General features: G+C 42.4%; 2 protein-coding genes across 2 annotated transcripts; both read left to right on the top strand.

Moving 5' to 3' along the window:
- The first annotated feature begins 7,104 nt into the window (after nt 1–7,104).
- On the top strand, nt 7,105–9,069 carry LOC131323812 (uncharacterized). Its single transcript, XM_058355652.1, has 2 exons — nt 7,105–7,642; nt 8,996–9,069. Exons 1-2 carry the CDS (start codon nt 7,105–7,107, stop codon nt 9,067–9,069), a joined length of 612 nt encoding a protein of 203 aa, XP_058211635.1.
- Nucleotides 9,070–15,494: 6,425 nt separating this feature from the next.
- On the top strand, nt 15,495–18,584 carry LOC131323811 (uncharacterized). The gene is made up of 4 exons (XM_058355650.1): nt 15,495–15,499; nt 16,463–16,750; nt 17,294–17,420; nt 18,372–18,584. The coding sequence occupies exons 1-4, from the start codon at nt 15,495–15,497 to the stop codon at nt 18,582–18,584; spliced, it is 633 nt and encodes a 210-aa protein (XP_058211633.1).
- The last annotated feature ends 2,643 nt before the right edge of the window (nt 18,585–21,227 follow it).

Below are 21,227 nucleotides of genomic sequence, written 5' to 3'. Positions count from 1 at the left end.
CAAACCACACCAAAACGGTACAATACCGTACGAGTACATCCATACGGGACCAAACGACACCAAAAAGGAACAATACCGTACGATTATGTCCATACGGTACCATACCACACAAAAACGGTACAATACCGTAAGAGTACTTCCATACCGTACCAAATCACACCAAAACGGTACAATACCGTACGAGTACTTCCATACGGTACCAAAGCACACCAAAATGGTACAACACTGTACGAGCACATCCATACGGTACAATACCACACCAAAACGGTACAATACCGCACGAGTACGACCAACTGGTTCGAAACCACACTAAAATGGTACAATACCGTACGAGCACTTCCATACGGTACCAAACCATACCAAAATTGTACAATACCGTATGAGTACGTCCATCCCGTACCAAACAACACCAAAACGGTACAATACAGTACGTGTACAACCTTACGGTACCAAACCACACAAAAACGCTACATTACCGTGTGAGTAGGTCCATCTGGTTTCTAACCACAGCAAAACGGTACAATACCGTACGTGTACAACAATACCACACCAAAACGGTACATTACCATACAAGTATGTCCATACAGTACTAAACCACAACAAAATAGTACAATATCGTACGAGTACATCCATACGCGACCAAACCACACCAAAAAGGAACAATACCGTACGAGTACGTCTATACGGTACCAAACCACAGCAAACCGGTACAATACCGTACGAGTACATTCATACGGTTCCATACCACACCAAAACGGTACAACACCGTACGAGTATGTCCACGCGGTACCAAATCACACCGAAACGGTACAATACCGTTCGAGTATATCCATACGGTACGAGACCATACCAATACGGTACAATACTGTACGAGTACATCCATACGGTACCAAACCACACGAAAATGGTACAATAACGGACGAGTACATCCATAGGTACCGTACCACACAAAAAAGGTACAATACCGTATGAGTACATCCACACTGTACCATACCACACTAAAAGGTACAATACCGAACGAGTACATCCATACCATACCATACCAAACAACGCCAAAATAGTACATTACCATATGACAACGTCCATACGGTACCAAACCACCCCTAAACGGTACAATACCATACGAGTACTTCCATACGGTACCAAAGCACTCAAAAATGGTACAACACCGTACGAGCACATCCATACGGTACAAAACATTACCAAAATAGTACAATACCGTACGAGTACGTCCATCTAGTACCAAACCAAACCAAAATGGTACAATCCCGTACGAGAACTTCCATACGGTACAAAATCACACCAAAACGGTACAATACCGTACGAGTACGTCCATACGGTACCAAACCACACCAAACCGGTACAATTCCATACGAGTAAATCCATACGGTTCCATACCACACCAAAACGATACATTACCGTACGAGTTTGTCCATACGGTACCAAACCACACCAAAACGGTTAGAAACCGTATGAGTACATCCATATGTGACCAAACCACACCAAAAAGGAACAATACAGTACGAGTATGTCCATACGGTACCATACACACAAAAATGGTACAATATCGTACGAGTACGTCCGTACCGTACCAAACCACAGCAAAACGGTACAATACCGAACGAGTACATCCATGCCGTACCATACCACGCCAAAATGGTACAATACCGTACGAGTACGTCCATACGGTACTAGGCCACACCAAAATGGTACAATATCGTACGTGTACATCCATATGGTACCATACCACACCAAAACGATACATTACCGTACGAGTATGTCCATACGGTACCAAACCACACCAAAACAGTACAATACCGTACGAGTACATCCATACGGGACCAAACGACACCAAAAAGGAACAATACCGTACGAGTATGACCATACGGTACCATAGCATACAAAAATGATAGAATACCGTACGAGTACGTCCGTACAGTACCAAACCACACCAAAACGGTACAATATCGTACGTGTACATCCATACGTAACCATACCACACCAAAATGATACATTACTATACGAGTATGTCCATACAGTACCAAACCATACCAAAATGGTACCGTATGGAAGTACTCGTACGGTATTGTACCATTTTTCTGTGGTATGGTACCGTATGGACATACTCGTACGGTATTGTTCCTTTTTGGTGTTGTTTTGTCCCGTATGGATGTACTCGTACGGTATTGTACCATTTTGGTGTGATTTGGTACCGTATGGACATACTCGTACGGTAATGTATCATTTTGGTGTGGTATGGAACCGTATGGATGTAGTCTTACGGAATTGTTGTAACGCCCCAAATTTTGGGTACGTTAATGAGGCATTTATTACATAATAAAGAGAGTCTGGCTCATTATTACATCATAAATACATCATAAGTAAAGGGTACATTTACTCAACAAGGGAGATAGCTAGGGTTCTTAACTACTGCTCCGCTTGCTCCTCCATTCTGGCAAGCTCCTCAGCTCCTCAGCTTCCACGGTGAACTGTTCGTCTTGAACATCTACAAGGTCTGACACATTATACCAACGTCACCATCGATATAATATGTCAGGGTCACCAAAGGTAACACCATGAGCTACAAAAGCTCAGCAGAACAATCTCATACCCGCTAACCCATAACTTACAAACTACAGGTTATACAATCATCGATTTCCACATGATACATGTATACACAGCTAAGAATGACACATCCATATTCGTTAATCAACTATCGTTGGTGTCCAAGATTTTCTGAGTTTCTCCTACGCGACTCATCGTAGACCGTGTCAACATTTTCACATACCAATCCATCTTTCAAAATCATTTGTTTAACACACCCAACCTCGGTTCCACCGCGCCGGGTTCCCAAGTATCCTCACAATGGTTCCGCCGAGCCGGGTTCCCATTGGCACACAATTGCATTGGCTCCGTAACGCGGATAACCAAGCCACACACCCAACCTCGGTTCCGCCGCGCCGGTCTCCCGAGTATCCTTACAATGGTTCTGCCGCGCCGGGTTCCCATTGGCACACAATTTGCATTGGCTCCGTACCGCGGATAACCAAGCCACACACCCAACCTCAGTTCCGCCGCGCCGGTCTCCCGAGTATCCTCACAATGGTTCCGCCGCGCCGGGTTCCCATTGGCACACAATTGCATTGGCTCCGTACCGCGGATAACCAAGCTAAACCTTACCATGGTTCCGCTGCTTCGTGTTCCCATGGGAACGCACACAACCTCTTAATGGTTCCGCTATTCCGGGATCCCATTGGAACGCACACAAAACCCACACCACATAATGGGCTACCAAGTCCGGCCACATTGCGGTTTTCGCAATCCATACGATGGGCTACTAAGTCCGGCCACATCGCGGGTTTTCAAAACACATCTCATCATTATCCACACACTAGGTGTTATGTTTCTACTTTCTCGGTTCTCGTGTCTCGTTTACATGCAATGACTCCGCGGTAGAACAAAAGTAAGCATGAAGCATTCTAACAAGATTATCCAACTCAATCCTACTTATCATGTTCAATCACCACTTAAAGCATAACGCCACATGTACGGACGCCCTTGGAGTGAAATCACTTATGCTTACTCAAAGCACAATGCCACATGTATGGATGCCCTTGGAGTGAAATCACTTATGCTTTATCACACACAAGCAACTCATATATATGCATACTCATAACCATCTTAAATATCAAAAATACAAATATTTCGAGATAAGTAAGTAAGGATGCACTACATATAATTAGGAGTAGTAGATAGGGAGAATCTACCATTTTTCTTGGCGGTAGTGACGACTACGAAAGGCAAGTCGGCTATCAGACGGTAATCGGCGGTCGGACGGAGTAACTTCCTACGAGAGCTTCCGGTAGCTTCGAAAGAGAAGGTTTCTCTCGAAACTTCTTCTTGACTAAAACTACTCTACTTTTTGGATCGGAGGGCGGTCAGGTGGCGGCTTAGGTTGAGTTTCTTGAAGAACTCAAGAAGAACTCAAGCACAAAGGAAGAACTAACAAGAACAAGAAAGAACACAAATTTTTCTAGAGAGAGAAGTTGTTAGGTGAAGGTGTGAGTTGAAATGCTTGGAATGGGGTCCTATTTATAGGAAAAACCTTGGCTCTCTCTCTTCTCTTCAAGGCCGGCCCCCCCTCTCTCCATAGCTCACAATTTGACACTTGTCATGCACTTATGGAAGATCAAAGCCTACCCTAGGCTTGCATGGCTAAATGGTGTACCTTGGATGGATTATGGAAGATTTGTTGGAAGGAAAGGAGACAATGGTACAAGATTTGGTCTTAAACAATAATAGAAGGACAATGGAGGACAATGGAGGGTTAGTTTCTTAGCTAGGAAGGAAGATTCACCCATGGATTTGAACGATGTAGGAAGATCAAGGAAGGTACAACCAATCTTCTCTCTCTCTCTCTCTCTCTCTCTCTCTCTCTCTCTCTCGGCTCACCCTCTCTCTCTTTCTCTCTCTCTCTCTCTCTCACTCTCTCTCTCTCTCTCTGTCTCTCTCTCTCTCTCTCTCTCTCTCTCTCTCTCTCTCTCTCTCTCTCTCTCCCAAGTACACTATATACATATATACATACTACTAAGTGTAAGAACATAAATAAAATAATAGGTACTTTTGTACTTTGAAACAAAGAAACTTAAAGACTAAGATTCTCCTACTAACAAATAAATAAACACATGTTGGTTTAAACTAATAAACTAGTGTACTAATGTACTCTAGGAAGATCAACTCCCCAATAAATTAATCCAATTTGGTACAAAACCCCAATATAAAATAATATAAGAGTACTTAGGAAAACTTAGGTCTTAAGTCAAAAGTGCATACTTAATAAAATAAAGGTACAACGTCACATGGGCAATTAGGAAAAAGACTAGTTTAATAAACCCTAGTACTAGTTGAAAGAATAACTCTATTACCCAATCGATAATAAATCCCCTAACTTTTATTGTCCAATGGACAATAGTAACTAGGAAACTTTTATATTAAAATAACCAAAGTCCTTTAAAGCATGTGAACAAATGCCCTATATTTAAATATAGGTGTGGTACCAAGTACCCCAATTAAATAAGAGGCTAGGATTCTCCCCATTAAATTATAATAGAGTACAAGTACTAGTTTAATCAATAAAGTACTTTAGAAATCTAGGGTTTAGATATACCCCAATATTTTAATGCATAAAAGTACATAGGAATCCAAATCTTGATTATTAAAATAAAACCTTGTACTTGGTAGGAAGATTGGAGCTATTACCCAATGGATAATAGTTTCCCTTGCGGTTAATAACCAATGAACAAAAGAGGGGTGGGAGAATCCCCATTGAACAAAGAATATATGTACTTTGCACATGTGAACATACACCATTAAAATACTATATCTTGTACTTACCAAAATATTTAAATGGGAGGCCTATTGTCCAATGGACAAAGATTACCCTAACATCTATTGACCAATGGGTAAAGGCAAAACGTTCAAAAGGTTCATCTAGTAACTAGGTGAGTTTGGTTGCTCGGTTCCTCCAAGTAGTCGATTGGAATCTAATATGATTGGCCCCGAAGGACTAGAATCTAATTACGACGGATTACTGAAAGTAAAAATAAGTAATTCAAATAAAATTCAAATATTTAACGAAATTTTTACTGACCAAAATTCAGGGGCGTTACAACTTGGTATCAGAGCTTTAGGTTCAAAACCTCGGCCATGGGTAAAATGGGTAGAACCACGAGATAAGTGTGACAGTTACACAAACATGAATTGAGTTTAAGTTTACCGTCCCAAATTGGGTGGAATTCTGTCAAAACAATCCTCGGATTGAAGCAAGGTGCGAAAACTGGCAGTACCGCTGAGCTGGGAATTCCCGAACAATTGAATGATGACTTAAATCAAGAATCGAATGTGGGACTTAGAAACTCAAGAGTTTTCTTTAGAGTTAATGAAACTCTGTTACTAATTGAGGTTGAAACCTTTCCTTGTAGATGAACCACCTAGTTAACCTATTGGTTGGAGCTCGCCAACTCAAGGACGCCATAGAAGCTATGACAACTCAACTAGTGGAGAATCCCGACTTCATTACTGCTATACTCGCAGAAAAATGAGATTTCATGAGGGTGCAGCAGTATACCCCTATTCCCGTGGAGGAGGACCCTTGGTTTCCTGAAATATTTCCAATCCTGTATGCCTTCTATGGGTTCTTTGCTGCCTTACCCCCGATGGAGAACTTTGAGGTTGGAGTTAAGGAGGAAGAAGTCAATGGTAATAAGGACGCCAATGAGGTGACTGAGGAAGAAAACCTTGCGGATGAAGGGAGTCTCGAGGAGGACGAGACCCCAAAGGATCTGTGAAGGCCAAGGATACTACTTAGGCGCACCTGGAATAAATCTTGTAACCGTTGTAATTCTTCGGGATGTAGGATGTCGAAAACTAGGATCACTTCTGTCTGTTTAAGAATCTCCTAAGCTGTACTATTCCTATGTTATTAATAAAAGCATTATTTCGTTACTACTTGTCCTTGTATGATACATTTAGTGCTTAGTCACTATTCATGTACGTGCTTATCCTTGTGTCCCTACTTGCCATTATAGTAGAACTCTATGCCTATGATTGTATCTTTCTGCTTATCTATGAAAATTTTGCTTATATTAAGAGTACTGGTGCATACTATTCGATAAACTACTTTCGACTTTTGAAAGAAACACCATTTGCAAAAAGAAAATATGTTTTAGTAGACTAAAACCTTCCCCTTTCGATTTCTACTCGTAGATGGCGAACCGACGCAATGGACTAGGACACGATAATGGAAGACCCTCTAATGCGAACCCCAACCTAGCCCAAATCATGCAAGCGTTCGTCGCTGCCCTGAACGCTAACTGCCAAAACCAAAACCACGACGACAGACTTATGACCCGAACTCAAGCAATGAACGAGTTCTGCAAACGCCGACCTCCGACCTTTCAAGGAGACACCAACCCTATCGTGGCCGAGACCTGGCTGAATGAGATCGAGATGATCCTCAGAACCCTAGGAATCACCTAAGATGGAAACCGTGTAGCCTTAGCCACTTACCAGTTGAAGGGAGGAGCCCGCTATTGGTGGGACTTAATGGAGGCCACCCATACCATAGCCAATTTAACCTTTGCCCAGTTCGAGGCCTTGTTTCTTGACAAGTACTTCCCCACGCCCCTTCACCTGGCCAAGGAACAAGAGTTCCTGAACTTGAAGCAAGGAAAGTTGACCGTCACCCAATACGCGGCCAAATTCGAAGAACTGTCCCGCTATGCCCTAACCTCCACACCAACCGAAGACAAAAAAGCCAGAAGGTTCGAGTGGGGGCTGACGACTGCTCGAAAGGCTGTGGTAGCTCAAGCCTTCGCCACCTATGCTGAAGTGGTGAAGTGTGCACTCCGGCTAGAGAGCGAGGAATTGGACTTCAAAACCCGATGGAGGAAAGCTACTGACGGCACTGGTGGACCAATCCGAACCCAACCACCCAACAACGATCGTGGACCCTACCCCACCAAATCCTCTAACCCATCTTTAAGCACCCAACCTTGGAGGACTGCTATCCCCAAAAATGGCAAACCAAAGAGAGGCAGTCGAGACATAGCAACAGTTCAGTGTTTCAACTGCCAGGCTATGGGTCACTATAAGTGCGACTGCCCCCAACTTCAAAGAGGAAAGAATGGAAGCTTTGGAAATCAGAAAGCTCAACAACCTGGACAGGCCGATTTTGTGAAGCAAAACCCTGGAAGTCCATCGCAGCAGCAGAATGGGCAGAACGAGGGAAGGCATCCCATGGGAACTCAGCAGAGTGCTGGAGGGCGTATGTATTTTTGTACGGTGTTGTATGGTTTTAATGTGGTTTTGAACCGTATGGGTGTTTTTGAACGGTATTGTACCATTATGGTGTGGCATGGTACCGTATGGATATTTCGGTACGGTATTGTATCATTTTTGAGTGGTATGGGTCTTTTGGTATGGTATTGTATCATTTTTGGTCCGGTACCATTTTGGTGTGGTATGTTACTGTATGGTTGTTTTGGTACGGTATTCTACCATTTTGGTTGGGGGAATGGTATTGTATGGGTGTTTTGGAACGGTATTGTCCCTTTCTTTGTGATATGGTACCGTATGGATATTTTCGAATGATATTTTACTGTTTGGTGTCTTTTGGTACCGTATTGATGTTTTGGTACGGTATTGTACCGTTTTGGTGTGGTATTGTATAGTATGGATGTTGTGGTACGATATTGTACTGTTTTGTGTGGTATGGTATCATATGGGTGTTTTGATACGGTGTTGTACCGTTTTGGTGTGGTTTGGAACCGTATGGGTGTTTTGGAATGGTATTGTACAGTTATGGTGTGGTATGGTACCGTATGGATGTTGTTGTACGGTATTGTATCGTTTTTGTGTGGTATGGTACTGTATAGATGTTGTGGTACGGTATTGTACCATTTTGGTGTGGTATGGTATCGTATGAGTGTTTTGATACGGTGTTGTACCGTTTTGGTGTGGTTTGGAACCGCATGGGTGTTTTGGAATGGTATTGTAGCATTATGGTGTGGTATGGTAACGTATGGATGTTGTGGTACGATATTGTACCATTTTTGTATGGTTTGGTACCGTATGGATGTTGTGGTACGGTATTGTACCATTTTGGTGTGGTATGATACCGTATGGATGTTGTAGTATAGTATTGTACCGTTTTGGTGTGGTATGGTATCATATGAGTGTTTTAGAACGGTATTGTACCGTTTTGATGGGTATGGGTGTTTTTGAACGGTATTGTACCATTCTGGTGTGTGTTGGTACCGCATGGATGTTTTTTTTTTTTTTGGGTATAGTACCTTGAAATGAAAAGAGGCTAAGCAAATGTATAGCCTACAAAGGGCATACACCAGGAGGAAAGAAAAGAAAAACAACTAAAGATGAGAAAATTGATCTAAGCCGAGTTGCTACATTGATCTACGTTTAAGGTTACAATGAAAAGGTGTCGATTGGGCTATAGTAGCAAACACCAATGTGACAAACTTAACACTAACTCATCTAGTTGTGCGGGGTTAAACAAACGCAGAATCCATATTTTTCAAATCCATCTAATAGATGGGAGAGTAACACATGTCAAAAGATTGTATATCCAAAAGATGAATTTGAGCTCAGGTAGGTATGATCAACAGGAGTTTGGTAGCACTAGAAGCACTGAGCCGAATCAAGCAAACAACAACAATTGCAGTAGCAACCTTTGTCGATTAGCAGCAGCATCATGGGATTAACTCCACATCCACACACTGGTGGACAGCAGTGGTTTCAAGCAGCAGTAGTTATCAAACCTTTCAGTATAGCAGCAACAAATTTAATAGCAGCAGACCAGCAGCACAAAAGAAGCATATAGATCACCATACAGCAGTAGTCGTAGGAATAATACAGCAGCAACATCAGCTAAACAACTAGGTTGTTCAACACTTAACTAGCCAACACAATTAGGTTGTTCAACAGTTGTAGCAGCAGCAGACAACCATAGTTGTGGGAAGCAGCATTTCTAATAGGCAGCTTCATAAAGGATCAGTAGCAATAATAAGCAGCTGAAGGGATGCAAAAGGTAGCTAGGGACATGCACCTTAGAAAAGCATAAACACTCCAAGGGACATCCCCCCAAGGATAGGCCAAATTGAGATAGAAATCTGGAAATTACAAAAAAAGAACTATAGTAAATGACAGCAAAGCAAGGCCATATTGGACACTCATCACAGACAGGCCAATACATACATTAATTTGTCCAAAAGAGGATAAAATCAAAATGGTCCATGAATATGGACAAGCTAACCATAGCTAATAGACTACCTAGACATCACATGTGCATTATCCAAAAGCATACAGATGCCACCAGATTCGGCAATGTCACAAGCATGTTTACTAATATCCTAAACAAAGACACCTCAGATATGATTAAATGTAATGAGGTTAGTTATGATTCAGCACCATTGGCATCGGATGTAATACAGCAAGTAGATTGTATAAGTGAGCAAAATCCTCACTGCACAGAACACAGTAAGGAGCAGCAAGAGAAGGCACTTGGTATTTATACTGCTCACTACTACTCCCTAGAAATCTCACACCTCCCACTCTCAAAACAAAACCAACAATACCAAGAGCCGGGGGATCCACCGTCTCCCTCTACTGATTCTCACATGATTCTCCCACTAATTATTACCTCCTTTCACAAGGAACGATGGGGATCAAGAACACAACTCACTAGGACATTTCACAATATAGTAAGGACACACATCCGCTGTAAATTCCAAGGGAGCCAAAAGGAGTAAGATAACTACCTGAATACGTAGAAGTAATAGGAGCCCAAAGTGTGGTAACTTACTGTTGAACCCTTCTGAATCACATGTGAATCCAACCTTTTGAAAATGGAGGCTTATAAGATCAACGGATATAGCTTTGAAGCTGCACCCCTTGACCAGTGACCTGCATATGAGTAGAATCCACTTTCATTCTAACAAGTAATAGTTTAATCATGAATGTTCCACATAGAGAGTAAAGGAAAAGGTCCCTTGAATTTGGATAAGGACAACAGCCTACATCTTACTTCATTTGAGATTTTGTTAACAACCACTACTGAAGGGCATCTAAGATTCTGGAACTTTCTATAATTCCTCTCAAGCCATAACTGGTGCACGTAGACTGTGAAAACAAGTTTAGCTATTATGATGGCCAAAGATTTACCCTATAAAGAGGACAACCTACTCACCCACTGCAACCAGAATGCCAACCTTGCCATATGAGGGGTCTTTGGGGATAGAACACCCCTAATGTGTGTAGCTATGGGGCACTCAAAGAATAAGTGATCACGGGATTCTTCACCCAAACACAGACTACAAATGGAGGTAGATTTCATGCCAAACATAACCAATCTATCCTCTATAGATAACCTATTAAGAATGGCCATCCATGAAATCACACTGCACCTAGGTATATGACCAGAAAACCATACCCACTTTATATCAAGTGACTTTAGGAAAGTGTGTCCTCAAATGTTCCCATAGGGAAGAGATGGTGAATTTACCAGATGCAGTGAGAGTCCAAGTACATATATCCCCAATGGAATCATTGATGGGGACAACTTGTAAATCAGATCTCACATCATTGAGATCAGGTGATTAGGTCATTGGGAAAGCCCATTGATTGTTCCTAATGATAGCCTTCATAGTGGCATTCTTGAGAAGCCCTGAATCGTAGACAATTGTAGTCCCAAACTTTGGCAAAAGGGGGCCTAGAGGACGCCAGTTGTCAAACCACAAAAAGGTTGATTGGCCATCTCCAATTTTGTACTTAATGTGGGGCTGAATGTGCGATCTAAGATTAAGGATTTTCCTCCAAACTCAAGAGGGGTCACTTGGAGTTTTAACACTCCAAAAACTTTTACCCTTAAGTAAGTAAGACTTAACCCATTGGCACCACATAAATTGCTCCCCACCTGAGACAAGGAACCAATTGTGTTTGGCTATAGCAGCCTTGTTCCAAATCTCCACAGATTTAAAGCCCAAACCCCCGTCTTTAACAGGAGAACAAAGATGTTCCCATGAAACCTTTGCACTTGTCTTCTGAAGGTCAGGACTAGAACAAAAAAAAGCTCTAAGAATGTATTCAACCTCTTTAATTACCCTCTTAGGGATAATAAAGAGAGATGACAAGTAAGTTTGCATTGAAAACATAATTGATTTTATTAGTTGAATTCTACCTGCATAAGACAAATACCTATGTGTCCACGATTTAGTCTTGGCTATAATCCTGTCAACCATGACTTTACAATCGGAGTGCTTGAATCTAGTGGATAGAAGAGGTACCCCTAAGTACCTTACTGGTAAAGACGCCTCCTGGAAACCTAGAGTATTCAAATGCATGCCTTTGTGGAAGAATTGACACTAGAGAAGAAAATGTTACTCTTGGTAGGACTAGGAAAGAGTCCAGACAAATTCTCAAATTCAGCCAGAGAATTTTTAATGTGAGCAATGGAACTCTCCTCACCTTTGCAGAAGATCTAGATCATTTGCAAAGCAAAGATTGACAAGTTTAGTGGAGCCACATTTCCAATGGAACTTAAAGTCTGGAATGAGAGACTTTTCCTTAAGGATACAAGTCAATACCTCCATGACTATCACAAACAAGTATGAAGACAATGGATCACCTTGTTTTAAACCTTTCTAGCCAGGAATGTATCCTACTGCCTCCTCGTTAAAGCACAAGGACTAATTAGTTGTGGAGACACAAGCTTTCAACCATTGGATCATTTTAGGATGGAAATTCATGGAGGCAAGGACATCCCATAGGAAATCCCATCTGACATTGTCATAGGCCTTCATTATATCCACTTTCATTGCACACCTAGGGTAAGAGGAATGTTTATGGTAACCCCTCATTAATTCCTGAGTAAGGAATATGTTATCAGTTATCCTCCTACCTTGGACAAATCCAGATTGGGCAGGATCAATAAGGGATGGAAGGACAAGTTTGATTTTATTAGCTAGGATTTTAGCTAAGCATTTGTAGACCAAATTATAGCATGAGATAGGCCTGTAGTCCCCTACCTTAGAAGGATTGGGGACTTTAGGTACCAAAGCAACTAATGTAGCATTATCTCTCTTCAAGAGCTGACCAGATCTAAATAAGAGCTTAACAGCTGAGGTCACCTCATGGCCTATCACTGGCCAAGATTTTTGGAAGAATGCAGCATTGTAACCATCAGGACCAGGTGCTTTTTGGGGATTAAAAGACCAGAAAGTGTCCTTGATCTCTTTGTCATTAACTTCCATCACCATTTCCAAACTTTGGGGAGGGGAAAGTTTTCTAGTGATGAGTTGTACTCAGGTGTTTAGTACCTAACAAATTGTTGTAATAGTTGATGAAAGTGTTCTTAACCAACTCAATGTCCTGGGTGACAGAACCATCTTCTAAAACCAAGCTAGGAATTATGTTCCTGTTTCTTGAATTGCGGATAGTTTTGAAGAAGAAAGATGAACATTGATCCCCAAACTTTTTTTTTGGGTAAATTGATCCCCTAACTTTAACCACTGAATTCTTGATTTTTGCTTGGCAAAGCTTTCTTCTGCTCTAGCATAAACTAGGTACTGCTTACACAGTTCCCTTTCAGTGGCTTGTTTAAAGGGATCACTGGGATCAAAGCCTAGCTCTTTTTGGACGGCTTCTAATTGCTGTCTATAGGAGGCCACCTTTGTAGACAGTTCACTGAACTCATTATTATTCAAGTGCTTAAGGTCCTCCTGCAAGTGCTTAAGTTTCTCACAGACACAAAAAATTGGATTTCCAATGATTACCTTCCTCCAAACCTACTGCACAGTGACAAGGAACTTAAGGTGTTCAACTAAAAAGTTAAAGAATCTGAAAGGCCTTTTCCTTGGAGGTGAGGTAGCTGTCAAATACACAATAGAAGGGGGAGTGATCAAACACTCTAGGGCCAAGAAAATGAGCATTGGACCAACATAAATCTTTGATCCAACTTTCATTAACAAGAACCCTATCAATCTTGGTGCTGATGTGGGCATTTCCAAGTTGCTTATTAGACTAAGTGTATTGGCAGCTAGAGTATCTCAGATCCAATAATTCAGTTGAATAGAGGCAAGAATTAAACTCCTCCATCTAGGGCAACCAGGTTCTATCCCCACCTACTTTTTCCACTGGTGCCTTTAAAGCATTGAAATCACCTAATACCACCCAAGGGGTAGCAACGCAGAGTTGTTGTATAGCTGCCCAACGTTGTTGCCTATCAAGGTAACAGGTAGCACCATAGACAAAGGTGGCTTCAAATGAGTATTGGCCATCACAAGATTGCACTTTACAATGGATAACTGACTGGATTGGTATATTACTTATACATTAAACACAGAAGGGTTCCAGCAAATCAAAATTCTCCCCATGGGAGAGCTAGAATGGTTGTTAACAAAATTCCATTGAGGGAGAATAGTTTTGACAATTTTAGAAACCTCGATATCTTTTATTTTATGCTCAATAATGCCAACTAAGGATAAATTCTTATTAAAGACACAATTTTTAGCCTCCCTCTACTTGAGAGGGTCATTTAGACCCCTCAAATTCCAAATTCCAAAATGTATAGGTGAGCAATCCATAAAATAAAACTAATTATAACCACAAAGTTTCAAATCAGCTTGAATGAGAGTGAAATGCAAAGAGCACCGATATAACTATATGTGGACAAAAATACAAGAATAGAAAATTACTTCCCTGATCTGTGGGAAGAGCCCCAGCTCTTCTGCTTCCCTCTCAGCCCTGCTTTGGAAGAGCCTCCTATCAACAGCTTGATGTCAAGAACACCAGGATCAGGAGGTTCTTGATCTCTTAGTTTTGCAGCAACTTTGGCAGCTTTCTTAGCTGCAAATCTGGAAATTAGAGCTGCAATGCTAGGTGTATCCTCCTGAATGAAGGAAATTGATTCCTTACTGTTGTTATTCTGCTCTTTTGAACTGGTATAACTGCTAACAGCTTGCTTTGGGGCTTCTTGTTGCTTAACAGGTATACCAGGACTTGGGTGGCTAGTGGAAGGACATTGAGATTGGGTTAAAGTCACCTGAGAACTGGTCACAACACCTTCAAGCACCTTTTCCAAATCACCCTCTGAATTAGTAAGCACTTCTGCTTGAGGGCAATCTATAGCGTGCTTGGTATAGGTAGGTGAGGAAGGGTTATTCCTTATTTTACCATTCCCCACTATGGTCCGATCCTGATTGGGCTAACTGGTTGTTGGGGTGCTTTCTTAGAGCATTGGGCTGTAGAGTGGCCAAAACTTGGCATAGCTTGCACATTAGAGGTAACACTTGATATTTAATAGATATTACGACTGATTCTCCCTCCATAGTAATTCTCACATCATCAGGAAGTTCACGTTTAGCACTGATCTTAATGCATATTCTAGCACTGGTTGACTTTGTTTGGAGAAGACCTGGTTGTCTTGAGGTCTTAGCTGTGGCTTGATCCACATGTAGTGGCTTGCCAATGGTATTAGCCACCCTGCTCAAACACTCCTGGTTCCATAACTCTAGAGGGATGTCATGCAATTTAACCCATGCTGGAATATGAAAAGGTTGATCTTTGACTGATTTCATCATTCTATTCCATTCTTTGAGGACTAGGTATTTTTGTGAGAAAAAGTATGGACCTCCATCCAAAACTTCTTGCTTGGCCTGTTCATCCCTAAATTCAAAGAGGTAGCATCCTCCAACATCTGGCTTGACAGCCACAAACAACTCCTTCCACTGATGTAAGGAGGTATTCCCGAACAGATAGAATCAAGATACATGGTATGAGGCACCATGGTATAGATCTAATAGGATAAGTAACATGCGAAGTCACTGCTCGTTTAGTCTGTTCGGCTTAAAGTGGAGCCGAACAGATTGAGAGCTCATGAGAAGATGTAAGCCTAAAATGATTGATAAAAGACCAACTAAAGTATGAAGTAAACTAGTCCAGACAGTCTGTTCGGCTATGAGATAGCCGAACAAGGAAGGAGCTCCAATCAGGTGCTAAGATAGGAAAAACACTCTGGAAGGGTCTAGAAGCAGTGTTATTCCATTAAGGAATGAGATCCCGAGGAAATAGGATCTAGAATAGATACCCAATGAAAATGGGATATTCAGCCAGCTATGGAAAAGAGTCCTAAAGTGGACTAATGTAATGAACTGATAAGGGAACGAGAATCCAAGATATTCTGGTTTCCTATACGAGGTAGGAAACCTAGTGCAACACAGATACTTGGGCAACAAGCATCCATGAATCTATAAATATGAGGTAAACCTAGAGATAAAGGTACGCAATATATTGCACTCATACGTTACTTCCTATTGATATTTAGGGTTTATCGCCAGTACGTGATACTAACTTAGGCATCGGAGGGCCTGTGCCACGAGAGGCAGAGGTACGCTCACTCCTTGTTTGTTTTGCAGATTAGGGTTCCGACGACAAACCAGGGTTCCAGTCAAGAGCCATGAGAAGCCGTTACAATCTAGTGCTGATCAAAGCACTACTTGAATTTGTCCACCTACAATTGGCGCCGTCTGTGGGAAACGAAAGAGTTCCCTTTGAAATACAACCATGGTGGAAGTAGATCCAGCAACACCACACGATCCGAAAAATCTTCTAGATGGAGGTGGAGATAAATCTCCGCCCGGGGCTCCGAGAAAGCCCGAAGGTGGACACAAGAGGACTACAAGTAAGGGCCGCTCCCTTACTATTCATGACAACTCTAAGAACAGAGAGGGAGGAACGGCTTCGAGATCCACGAGAAGAAGTAAATCCCACCGAAGGGATGAATCAGTCGCACACTCCAGAAGTGTGCACCGTAGCGAAGATGTTCTCGATAAAAAGAGGCAAGAAATTGAGGAGTATGCTCGTCTGATTAAAAACAAGAGCATGAGATCAGGGAGCTAGAGGGAATCAGGGAACACTCGGAGGATTCCGGGTTGTCTCGAAGTGATTCCAGAGGCAACGGGTATGCTATGGTAAAATACAGAAAAGCCCCTTCACGAGGAAGAAGGAGCAGAAGCAGAAGTCCAATCCCAAGGCGACACAAAGCTTCTCCACGAAAAGAGAGGAGCAAGAGCAAGAGCCGAACACCGGAACGAATGAGGGTTTCTCCAAGAAGGAAGAGAAGTAGGGGCCGGAGTTCTACCCTTGAGGAGGAAGGGACTAGGAAGCATCATAGGGACAGGTACGAAAGACCTGATTCCGATTGGGAAAGGATTAGACCCAACAAAACGAAAGGACTAGAAGATGAAACCATGACTGCACGAGAAGCAGCAAGAAAAGCATTGAAGAATATTGCATCCTCCCCTTTTGCAAGAAAATTACAGGAGGCTAGATTGCCGAGCAGAGTGAAACACGGAACATTTGTCATCTACGAAACAGATGCTGATCCCGTGGCACACATACAGCATTACCAGCAGGCAATGTTTATGCATGAAGGAGACGATGCAATTATGTGTAAGATGTTCCCATCGAGTTTGGGGAAGGTAGCTTTGTCTTGGTTCCTTAAGTTGGAACCACGCTCCATCCGAACATGGGTGCAGTTGGCTGAAGAATTCACTGCTCGTTTCTTAACAAGTAGAAGAGTTCCAAAAACTTTTGAGAGTTTCTCCTTTATGAAGCAAGGCGAGGATGAGCCGATTAAAAGTTATGCAAAAAAATACTGGGAGACTTTCAATGAGATTGAAGGTTGCAGTGAGGAATACGCGATTGCCACGTTCAAAACCAGGTTGCCTGTTCGGGGAGAACTGCGTAAGTCTTTGAACATGAGTCCGGTGAGAACATTAGCAAAGTTAATGGAACTGATAAAGCAGCATTCCAGGAACGAAGACGACATATTCCGGGAAGACGGCAAGGTAGTTGCCGAGCAAGTCAAAGGCCTTGCAAAGAAAGCAGACAAGCCAGAGCCTAAGACCTATCGAGAGAGGAGAGACTATGGGCAGGCTAAGAGAGAGCCGAATAAACAAGCACCTGATCCCAAATCTTTCTTTTCCATTACAACGGTTTGGAAGGAGCCCATCTACAGGATTCTTTATCAAATAAAGAATCAGCCTTACTTCAAGTGGCCCCCAAGTCTTGGTGGAGATAAAAATACAAAACGTGCTACGAATCAGCACTGTAGCTACCATAAAGATTGAGGTCATATGACTGAGGATTGTGAGATGTTTAAAAGGCACCTCGATGATCTGGTCTCGCGAGGTTATCTCAAGGAATTTATCCAAAAAGACCCCAAGGATAAAGAAAAAGTAATGGAATTGGATTACGAGCAGAATCCAAAGGACATAATCCATATGATACATGGATTGGCCGAGCCTTATAAGAGGAATGAGATGAGATTACTCCAGAGACAAATAAAACATGACCAACATGTAATGCGGTTGGGAAAGAAAAGAGGGCGTGGCGAAGAAACATGCAACGAGGGCATAGTTTTCACGAATGAGGATCTGAGAGGAGTCCAGGTACCTCACAATGATGCTTTAGTCATAACCCTACGAGTTGGGGAATATGACATGGAAAGAATCTTGGTGGATTCAGGGAGTTGCACTGAGGTGCTATATTACGATGCATTCAAGAAGTTGGGATTGACTCAAGCAGATTTGATACAATCAGTAACCCCCTTTGTCGGATTCGGGGCAGGAGCAGTGTGGCCATTAGGAAAGGTAACTTTGCCTGTTCGGGCTGGGACAGTGGTACTGCGAACTGACTTCCTGGTGGTGGATGTGCCATCCTCCTATAACGTGATTATAGGGAGAACATGGTTACACAAGATGAGGGCAGTCTCTTCCACCCTTCATCAAATGGTAAAGTTCCCAGAATCCAACGGGATTGAAAAGATCAGGGGTAACCAAAAGGTAGCTCAACAGTGCTTGGTCTCCATCGTAAAGAAAATCCAGAATGCCCACCATGTCCATACAGTGGAAGCCCCGGATCAACCGACTATCGAGGATGTCGGAAAGGACCCAACAAAGAGGGTAATTGAGGGTTTGAAGAAAATACAGATCAACAAAACTGATCCATAAAGGTATTTCCTCATTGGAGAATCATTACCGGCTGAAGAAGAGGCTAAATTGGTAAGTTTCCTAAAAAGATACATTGACGTATTTGCCTGGATACCAGAGGAAATGCCCGGGGTGGATGCAGATGTCATCTGCCACCATTTGAACGTTGATCCACAACATAAGCCAGTCATTCAGAGGAAGAGAAGGGCAGCCGTGCAACATGTTGACACTGTTATCGAAGAGGTAGATCGTTTGTTGGAGGTCAAGGCAATACGAGAGGTTTATTATCCAGAATGGTTATCCAACATAGTGGTAGTAAAAAAGAAGAATGGAAAATGGCGTGTCTATGTAGATTTCACAGACTTAAACAAAGCATGCCCAAAAGATAGTTTTCCTTTTCCCAGAATTGACCAGTTAGTAGATGCCACTGCTGGATATGAGCGGATTAGTTTTCTCGACGCATATCGAGGATATCATCAAATTGCTATGTTTGGGCCTGATCAGGACAAAACTTCTTTCATTACACCACGAGGGTTGTACTGTTATAGTGTTATGCCCTTTGGACTAAGGAATGCAGGGGCAACATACCAAAGACTGGCAACCATCATGTTAAAAAAGCTCCTTGGTAAGACCATGGAGGTTTACATTGATGATATGGTGGTGAAAAGTAAGACTTGCCAAGGACACATAGCAGATTTAAAGGAGGCCTTTGAAATCCTAAGAAAGTACAAACTAAAACTCAACGCCTCGAAATGTGCGTTCGGAGTGGGATCTGGAAAATTATTGGGTCACCTTGTAACATGAGAGGGATTGAGGCAAATCCTGACCAAATAACGACCCTACAGAATTTATAAAGTCCAAAGACCACAAAGGAAGTCCAGAGATTGACTAGAATGGCTGCAGCACTCAACAGATTTATCAATCGATCAAGTGATAAGTGCAGACCCTTTTTTCAGTCGCTTAAAAAAAGGGAAGGATTTGAATGGGGAGCAGAGTGCAAGCAAGCCTTCCAAGACCAAAAGAAGTATTTAGCCGAAGCCCCACTTCTGTCAACTCCACTACCTGGTGAGTCTTTAATTTTGTATCTGGCAGTTTCTGAACATGCTGTAAGTGCGGTCCTGTTAAGGGATACAGGATCTGAGCAAATCCCAGTCTATTACGTGAGCAAAACATTGCTAGATGCAGAAATAAGGTATTTGCCCCTTGAGAAGCTGGTCCTAGCATTAAGGACAGCGACAAGGAAATTGCCACATTATTTTCAAAGTCATAAGGTTGTGGTTTATACTGAGTTCTCATTAAAGTCACTGCTACGAAAAGCAGACTTCTCGGGAAGGAGCTCAACTTGGTCCATCGAGTTAAGCCAATACGATATTGATTATCAGCCGCATACGGCAATCAAAGGCCAAGTGTTGGCTGATTTTGTGGCAGAATTCTTGCCTGCAGTAGCACCTTTGCCTCCTACGATAAAGGAACAGGTAACAGGGCCACCAGCAAAGAAGAAACAGGCCCCAGCTGAAAAGAATCCCTTGGAATGGAGGCTATTTGTTGACGGATCAGCATGCAACACAGGATCAGGGATTGGGATTGTGCTTTTTCCCCCTGATGGAGTGATGTTGGAACTATCTGTTCGGCTAGGGTTCAATGCATCAAATAATGTGGCGGAATACGAGGCACTCTTAGCTGGCTTGAGAAGTGCAAAAACCCTAAAAGCAGAACGGGTTAGGGTATATTGTGATTCACAGCTTGTGGTCAATCAACTGTCCGGGGAATACGAAACCCAGAGTGAAAAGATGGCAGCCTACGTACAAGCAGCCAAAGACCTGCTTGATACCTTCAAAAGGGTATATATTGAACAGATAAGTTCTAGACAGAATGCTCACGCAGATTCATTAGCTTGTTTGGCTGCAGCTATACCAACTGAGTTTAAAAGGAAGATGGCAGTAGAGTATCTGAGTGAGCCGAGCATTGGGAGAAGTGTGGAGTTGGTCTTAGACGTGAACCAAGGACCAAGTTGGATGGACCCAATCATGGAGTTTTTACGAGACGAAATACTCCCTTTTGACAAAAAGGAGGCTCATAAGATAAGGACCAAATCTGCTAGGTTTTGGCTGTCCCCAGAAAGAAAATTGTACAGGAAGTCTTTTACAGGTCCTTATTTGCTTTGTGTACATCCTGAGATGGTGCAAAAATTCCTACACAAAATTCATGAGGGAACCTGTGGAAGCCATGCTGGGGGCAGATCCATAGCCCACCGAGCAATTACCCAAGGTTATTGGTGGCCACACATGCAAGAAGATGCCAAGGTTTATGTAAAAATCTGTGAAAAGTGTCAGAAATTCTCACCAATGATTCGGACACCAGCAGAAAACTTGGTGCCATTGACAAGTCCTTGGCCATTTGCCCAATGGGGTATGGACATCGTGGGTCCACTCCACAAAGCAACTGGCAATAGGAAATTTCTGTTGGTGGCAACGGATTACTTCACTAAGTGGATTGAAGCAGAACCATTGGCTAAAATCACTGAACCTATGATAGAAAGGTTCGTGTGGAAAAGTATTATAACTTGATTTGGAGTCCCTTATTCATTAATTACAGACAATGGGTCCTAGTTTCAGAAAAAGTTTAAAGCTTTTTGTGCCCAATACGGGATACGAAATTACTACT

This window comes from Rhododendron vialii, chromosome 4a (genome assembly GCF_030253575.1).
Source record: "Rhododendron vialii isolate Sample 1 chromosome 4a, ASM3025357v1".
Classification (NCBI taxonomy): domain Eukaryota; kingdom Viridiplantae; phylum Streptophyta; class Magnoliopsida; order Ericales; family Ericaceae; genus Rhododendron; species Rhododendron vialii.
Note: the sequence above shows the minus strand (reverse complement) of the source record. Positions and strands in the feature narration are given on the sequence as shown.